General features: G+C 47.8%; 1 protein-coding gene across 1 annotated transcript; it reads right to left on the minus strand.

Moving 5' to 3' along the window:
* Positions 1-1,102: 1,102 nt before the first annotated feature.
* Sit1 (signaling threshold regulating transmembrane adaptor 1) lies at positions 1,103-2,174 on the minus strand. Its single transcript, XM_036177457.1, is given in 6 exon segments — positions 1,103-1,336; positions 1,427-1,488; positions 1,610-1,668; positions 1,757-1,892; positions 2,014-2,071; positions 2,074-2,174. Coding segments are annotated over 6 exon segments (603 nt in total). The 5' UTR covers positions 2,128-2,174.
* Between the last annotated feature and the right edge of the window lie 6,319 nt (positions 2,175-8,493).

Consider the following 8,493-nt stretch of genomic DNA (forward strand, 5'->3'; position numbering starts at 1 on the left):
ACGGGTGGGCAGGCAGGGCATATTGGATAGGAGTTTTAAACACAAGGAGTGACATGCAGAGCTTGTCGCCAGGACTGTAGGTGACGACTGAGATGGTGGAGTAGACCATCGCTATGGTGACAGGGTGACAAGGAAGCCAACAGAGGTACTGGCAGACAGAACAAAGACAGGGCAGCTGATGCCATAATAAGGGTATAGGGAGCACTCAGGGGATGCGGGGGAATGGATGTGGGAACTGATAAAGGAGATAGGCCAGCAGGTAGGGGTCACAGTTATAATAGAAGTCATGAGAGCATAGTCCAGGACTGGTGAACTTTCAGACCCCCAGTGGCAATGGGTGGCTTCTGCATATAAGTCTTGTGAATGTTCCAGAACCAGGAGTAGCACCTGAGTAGCTGGGCTCCAATCCTTCATCCTCAGCATCTACCTCTTCCATCCTTCCCCAGCTAGGCAACTCCAGAAATGCTCCACACGATGTCAGAGCTCACACCCCCACCCTTTGGGGGGCTGTCACGGGCCCGTGGCCTCTGGTTCAAATCAAAACAGGTTTTGAGATGTTTTATTTGAAAGCCAGGGAACGCCACAGACAGCAGAGTGGAGGCCATTCTCTGTCCGGGGTTTTCAGGTCAGGAACCAAGCTCGAGACTCCAGGAGCCTTCAGCTGAGGGCTCCCATGCATGGTACCCACCCACATCCTCTCTGGCTCTTACCTCCTCCTCCCTACCCACTTCCTGTGTCTGAGCAGACAATGAGGTATCTGATAAGCTGAGAAAGGGAGATGAGGCACCCGGTTAAACTCCGGAAGGAGGGAAAAGTGTGAAGGAGGGAGTTTGGAGGCTTACAGGAGGACATAGAAAAGATAAATGGGGTGGGGAGTGGGGGGGGGATCTGCCTTTGCACTCCATCCTCGGGAAGCCAGGAACCTTCATACTCTGAGATGTGTGGATTGAAACTTAGGAAGTTCAGGATAGGTCATCACCTGTCACTAAGCAACGACTCAGTGTCCTGGGGGGTAGTCTGGAACTAGGCACACACTAGCCAGGGCAGCAGGAGTCCCTGACCCAGTAGCTGAGCCCTGGCTGCCCACCGTTCCAGGTCCTCCTCAGCTGGGTGCAGGCTGACTGTTGGCATAGGCCTGATCTGGGAAGGAAGCCCGAGCTCTGCGTGTCTGGGCGCACACGGAGGCATAGAGTTCCGGCTCAGGGCCTGGGGCTTGGGGCTTTGGCTCAGAGTCCAGCACCACCTCACAGTACTTTATGGGGGTCCCAGAGCTGGGGATCCGACCTTGAGCAGGTCGCAGCTGCAGGCTAGTGTAGCACATCCCTTCCTCTGTAGCCTGGAGAGGCGAGGCTGTTAGATGTTCTCTGGACCCTCGGGAACGGTCCCCGTTTCCTTCCCTCCCCTTTTCTTCGGCCAGCTGACTCACCCTGGCAGGGCCTCCAGAGGATGGGTCCTGCTGTTCTGGCCTTGGCTCTTGAGACAGTCGTCCTGAGGCAGGGGAACAGGCATCCATCCGGTCAGCTCCAGCTTGCGCCTAGCATCTCTCCGTCTCCATCCCACCTACTAAGAGCTGGCCGGTGTGCCCCGTTCCTCCGCCTGCAGTACCTACCTGTCTGTAAATAGTGCAGGTTCCCATACAGGGGGATTTCTTCCACGGACTCTCCAGAGCTGCAGCACAGAGTTTGGGACATGAGTGGGGACATTTTTAGTTGAGAGGGAGTATTCAGTTAACCCACCCCGGTTGTCTTTGACTCACCGTCCCTGTCCTTCCTGACTCCTGCTCCGACGAGTGGCCCACTGGGACAAGAGTGCAGCCAGTGAACTAAGAAACAGCACGGTCACAGCCCCTAAGAGGGCCCACAGTCCCCACGCAAAGGTTATGGAGGGAATCCCTGCGGGTATGAGTGGAGGGGGCTGTTACTGACCTGTACAAACCCCTTCCCCAACCAACATCAGTTAGGACATGGAACCACATAACCCCTCCCCCAGGAGCCCCTGCCCCGCCCAACTCACCCAATGCTAGTAGATGACCTGTGCAATTGACATCTCCGTTCATGACTGCTGCTGGTGTGGGAGTCGGGTCCACAGTCACACTGTCGTCGGGAGCCAAGGGTCTATCCTACTCATGACCTGACAGCTGCCACAGCCCCCCACAACCCCGATGTCTTCTTAAACCTGGCCTCCACAGCTCAGCATCGCCAATACTGACGGTGGCAAAGTTGTTGGTTTCCGGGGAGGAAGGCAGAGAGGAGGGATGAGCAAAAGAACAAAAGACCCCGCCCTGTGCCTGCACCTGCAACACACCCAGAGCTCTGAACCCTCTGAAATCCTCACTGCCCTGAGTCCCCTTCACCAGAGAGTAGTCCCAGGCCTGAGTGTTCTGGGCCATTGCAGGCGAGTCCACAAAGACTCTGAAGAGCACAGGTGACCTGAGATAGGACTAACAAAGACAGGAGCCCTTTGTCATGAGATGTCCACCTTTCCTCTCTGGCTCACATTGCCATGAAGGAGACGTATGCCTCAGTGAGCAGGCTCCGCAGTGAGATGGTTTCAGAATTCATGGTTCCACTACAGGAAATAGACATATTTATTTACGTATCCCAGGCTTGCCTCAAACTCAATATGAACTAGAACTTCTGCCCTTCCTCCACCTACCTAGTTCTGGAATTACAGGCATGTACCACCATGTCCGGCTGAAAAAATATCTGTATATTATTGTTGTTACTAGTATTATACTCAAGGATAGGAAGATAGAGGAGGCTAGATTCCTTCCTCACAACTTAACTCATCCAAACTGTCTGTAAGACCTGACACTCCATTAATTGCAATAAGGGAATCTCTGTCCCGGGCTCATTCAGGCAAATTGGCCTGTCTTTGCAGTTATTCACTTGCCAGAGGGAGTTCCAGGGCTACACAGTGAAAGCCCAGCTTAGGGGAAAAATCCTTCACAGGGGCTGGCTGGGAGACGACAGCTCAGTGGGGAAGCACTTGCCTAGTAATCGTGAGGGCCTGAGTTTGGGTCTCCAACACCCACCTAAAGGCCAGGCTCAGTGGCACACATCTGTAACCTCAGCTTTGCATCGTGGCAGGGAAGCAAGGGGATCACTAGAGCACTCTGGCCAGCCAGTCCAGCTGAGTCAGTGAGTTCCCTGTTCAGTGAGAGACCCTGTGTCAAAGAATAAAGTGGAGTATACTAGAGGAGGACACAAGAAGTTGATTTCTGGACTCCAAGGAACGTGTGGACTCACACACATGCACACACACACACACACACACTTTTTTTTTTTTAAAGTTTTATAGATCTTAGTTCTAAATTGTTGTGAACAATGATGAGTTCCTATGATTTGTATGCTTCTAATTAGCACTGGGGTAGGGGCAGGGTCTTATGTAACCCAAGCTCATTGTACAGTGGAGACTGGCCTTGAACTGCTGCTCCACTTGCTGAGTGCTGGGATCACAGGCTTACTCAGCCAGCCCAGCTGTTGCTTATCTTTCTAAAAACATCATAAACAGGTGTGGTGGCTCATGCCCATAATCCTGGAGCACTGCATAAGAGGCCAGCTGGACTGTGTATGGAGCTATAAACAAGTAAATAAACTAAAGACGTTGACTTTCCATAGGAGAAGATTCAGAGAACATCTAGTCATGCAAGGGGCCTTTGACACAAGCAGATCTTAAACCCAGCATTCAAAAGGCAGAGGCAGGCAGATCTTTGGGAGTTCAAGGCCAGCCTGGTCTACATTAGAGGGTTCAAGGCCAGACCAGGCTATAAAAATGAGACCCTGAACACATACATACATACATACATACATGCATGCACACATAAAACAAATAACGATGAACTAAGGGTGTACTAGCTCATTGGCAGAACTTGTCCTAAGTGTGTGCAAGGCCCTGTGTTCAATCAACAACACTAGCCCCTGGCCCAAAATTTAAAACAAACAAAATAGGTATTGGAGGGTCTGGCTCAGAAGTTAAGAGCACTTGCTGCTCTTGCAGAGAACTCAAGTTTGATTCCCAACATCCATATGGGGGGCCCACAACCATCTGTAACTCCAGTTCCGGGAGATCCAACGTTCTCTTCTGACCACCCGGGGTACCAAGCACAAACGCCTCACACAAGCATACATGTGACAAACTGTCCCAGTTGCTGGGCCATTAATAATGCCAGCTGCTCTTCCAGAGGGCCAGAGTTCGATTCCCAGTACCCATAGGATAGCTGACGACCATCCAATTCTGGGGAATCTGACTTTTCCTTCTGGCCACTCTGGCACCAGGCATGCAAGTAGTACACAGACAGATATGTACCCATACCATATGTGAAATAAAAAGCTTAAAAATCTCAAAAAAAAAAAAAAAAACTTTTTGTTTTGTTTTGTTTTGTTTTGTTTTTCGAGACAGAGTTTCTCTGTGTAGTTTTTGGTGCCTGTCCTGGAACTCACTTGGTAGCCCAGGCTGGCCTCCAACTCACAGAGATCTGCCTGGCTCTGCCTCCCGAGTGCTGAGATTAAAGGCGTGCACCACCACCGCCTTGCCCCCCAAAAACATTCTTACACATTAAATAAAATAAATAAATCTAAAAAAACAAAAACAATTTAAGCCCACAAATAACAGGGAAAAATGCTGGTTGCAACATACAGGGAGAGGGACCAGGATCTGGATTCAATCCCCAGAGCCAGTAAATAAGCAAAACTAAAAATTATGGGATAGTGATTATAAAGTTGGGAAAAGTAACTCTTTCACTTTAATTCCCGATTCCTTCATTCAATGAGACCATTTGGAGTTTTAATTTATATTTAAAGGATTTCTGAAATTTGTTGTGAATCTTTGTTAATGTTTTCCTTATAACTAGTTCATTTTCTAGTTGTTTCATATGAAAGAAACTTTTTTTATAAATTATGTGTATGGGAGATGCAGAGGTGCAGGTTCTTTGGAGGCCAGAGAGGGTGTCAGATCCCCTGAAACCGGAGTTACAGGTAATTGTGAGCCACTAGACCTGCATGGTGTGACTTGAACCCGGATCCTCTGGGAGAGCAGAAAGGGCTCTTCACCACTGAGCCATCCCTCCAGACCCTAAAAGAAATGTTTTGAAATGAAATTTAAGGGCTGCGGGGTGGGTGGCTCAGTAAGACTGTTTGCTATGGAGGCATGCGGACCTGGGTTTGAATCCCCAACTCCCAACCCAGTGTTGAGAGCAGGAAGATCCTTGGAGTTCTCTGGCCAGCCAGTCTAGACAAGACAAAATGGTAAGCAAGACAATGCCCTTCTCCACATATGTGTGCACGGGTACACATACCCATTTACACTATACACAAAAAGAAATAAACTCTACCAAAGGAAAATTAAAATACCGTTCATCACTCATATCAACATGAAGAGTCACTGCTGCACTTTCTTCTTAAAATGTAATAATATAATTATTAAATTAAAGTAATTAAGATCCATTACTGTTTCTTGTTCTGTAATTAATTTAAATTTGTTAGTTATATACATTTCTATACTAGCATGCTTATATATCTACAGAGTTCAATAATTTTTAAATTATGTTCCTTGTCTGTGTCTCTCCTGGTTTATTTTTTTTATTTTATTGAAAATAATTTTGACATTTAGAGAATTTTTAAAAATATCTACTTGGAGGGACTGGAGAGATGGCTCAGAGGTTAAGAGCACTGACTGCTCTTTCAGAGGTCCTGAGTTCAATTCCCAGCAACCACATGGTGGCTCACAACCATCTGTAATGAGATCTGGTGCCCTCTTCTGGCCTGCAGGCCAAACACTCACTGTATACATAATAAATAAATAAATCTTTTTAAAAAAAATCTACTTGGGTGTCAAACACACTAAGTATAGCATTGATTTCTTATCACCATTTAAAAACAGAAAGATTTCCAGCACTTGGGTGGTGAGATCGGAGGAGCATGAGTTGGAGGCCAATCTGGGCTATGTAATGAGTTCAAACTCAGTCTAGACTACATAGCATGAGTTTGTCTTTAAAAAAAAAAAAATCATCACAGTATTTGCAGGTAAATGAATGGAACTAGAAAAAAAAAATCCTGAGTGAGGTAACCCAGACCCAGAAAGACAAACATGTTATGTACTCACTCATAAGTGGACATTGGCGGTAAAGGACAATCTTGCTACATCCCACAAACCCATAGAGGCGAAGTAACAAGCAAGACTCTCAGGAAGATGCATGGATCTCCCCAGGCAGGGGAAATAGATTGGATTTTGCATGTGGACTAGCGTGAGTGGGCATGGGAACAGGAGGCATCAGGTGGAAGGTCGCGGGAGGGAGAGAGATTGGAATTGGAGGGCATTTGGGGCGCAATATAGAAACCTCGTGTAGTGGAAACTCCCTGGAAACTATAGGGTGATCCTTTAGAGGATTCCTAGTAACGGAGGATATGGAGCCTGAACAGGCCATCTTCTGTAACCAGGTAAGGCTACCAGTGGTGGGACTGGGACACCAACCCAGACACAAAATCTTCGACCTACAATCTATCCTGCCTACAAGATGTGCTGGGGTAATGGAGGTGCAGAACTTGTGGGAGTGGCCGACCAATGACTGGTCTAAATTGAGACCCACTCCACGAGAGGGAGCCCATGCCCGACACTGCCTGGATGACCAGGAAGCTGAGGCTGGATAGTCCAGAGACATAGGATTAAAAAAAGATCAATGAAATAAGTTCTAATGATACTCCTGCTGTGTTCATAGTGCGGTGCCTGGGCTGGAGAGATGGCTCAGCAGTTGAGAGCACTGGCCGCTCTTCCAGAGGACCTGAGTTCAATTCCCAACACCCATATGACAGCTCACAACTATCTGCAACTCCAGTTCCAGGTGATCTGACTCTTCAGCACAGACATACATGCAAGCAAAACATCAATAAAATAAATAAATAATCGTAGATCGGTGCCTAGCCCTATCATCATCAGAGAGACTTTCTCTGGCAGCTGATGGGAGCAGTTGCAGAGACCCACAGCAAAACCTGAGGCAGAGAGAGCCCACAGTTGGAGAGTCCCATTGTGTCCCTCCCCTTGGAGTTCCGGGAACCCCTGAGGAAGAGGGGGAGGGAGAATTGTAGGAGGCAGAGAGGTGGCGGACACCACGAGAACACAGTGGACAGAATCAACTAAGCAGGCCTCACAGGGGCTCACAGAGACCAAAAGTGACAACCAAGGAGCCTGCATGGGTCTGTGCTAGGTCCTATGCTACAGTTGTTTAGCTTGGGGTTTTTGTGGGACTCAGAAGAGCAGGAGTGGGGGTGTCTCTGACTCTTTCGCCTGCCCTTGGGACCCTTTTCCTCCTCCTGGGCTTCCTTGACCAGCCTTGATATGAGGGTTTGTACCTGGTCTTGTATCTTATGCTGTGTTCGTATGATATCCCTGGGAATTCTGCTCTATTCTGAGGGGAAATGGAGGAAAAGTGGATTTTGGGGAGAGTGGAGGTTGGGAGGAGTGGAGAGAGGGGAACTATAGTCGGGATGTATTGTATGAGAGATGAATAAATTTAAATAAATAAGTAAGTAAATAGGAAATTTCTTGTTGTTTTTGCCTTGTTGTTTGTTTTTCAAGACAGGGTTTCTCTGTAGCTTTGGCTGTCTTGGAACTCGAACTGTAGACCAGCTGGCCTCCAACTCACAGAGATCTGCTTGTCTCTGTCTCCCTAGTGCTGGGATTAAAGACATGCACCATCACTGCCTGGAAATAAATAAGAGTTTTTAAAACTTTTTTTTTTTTTTTTTGAGGGTCTCACTGGGTGGCTCTGGCTGTCCGGAAACTCATTATGTAAACCAGCCTGGCCTTGAACTCACAGAGATCCTCCTGCCTCTGCCCATTGAGTGCTGAGATTAAAGGTATGTGCCACTATGGCTTGACAATTCTTTAAAATCTTGATTGACTGATTCTCTGGAGGAGAAAAGTTGGAAGATCTGGCAATAGTGAACAAGAGTTCTCTGAGGTACCAATCTGAGCCCAGGTGTTATGACACATGTTCAGAAGGATTATGAGTTTGAATCTAGCGTGGACTATAGAATGAGACCATGTCTCAAACTAAAACTAAAACAAGGACAGTAGCTGGGGTCACAGCTAAGTGGTAGAGTACCTGCCTGCCATGTGTGAGGACGCTGGCTAGACCCCAGTACCACCAAAATCAAACAGCGAGACCTTATTCTGAAGACTAGGCTTGGTGGCACACACATATAGTCCCAGTGCACTGGATGGAAAAGCAGGTTCAGAAGTTCAACGCAGTTCTTGGTTGTATACATAGTGAGTTCTGACCCAACTACATGACTCAAAAATCCAAAAACGAACAAAAAGGCCAGCCTCAGGTGAAAGAGATGTAACCCATAGAATGGGCCTGGACTTATTTACATGCACTGTGCCAACTGGCATCGACTCAAGGTTTGTGTTACCCTACTCTCCCATCCCAGCCATCTTGGAGCAATTAGAGTTTGACAACTCCCATTGCCCTGCCCTGCCCTTCTGCCTCCCTTT

This window comes from Onychomys torridus, chromosome 2 (genome assembly GCF_903995425.1).
Source record: "Onychomys torridus chromosome 2, mOncTor1.1, whole genome shotgun sequence".
Classification (NCBI taxonomy): domain Eukaryota; kingdom Metazoa; phylum Chordata; class Mammalia; order Rodentia; family Cricetidae; genus Onychomys; species Onychomys torridus.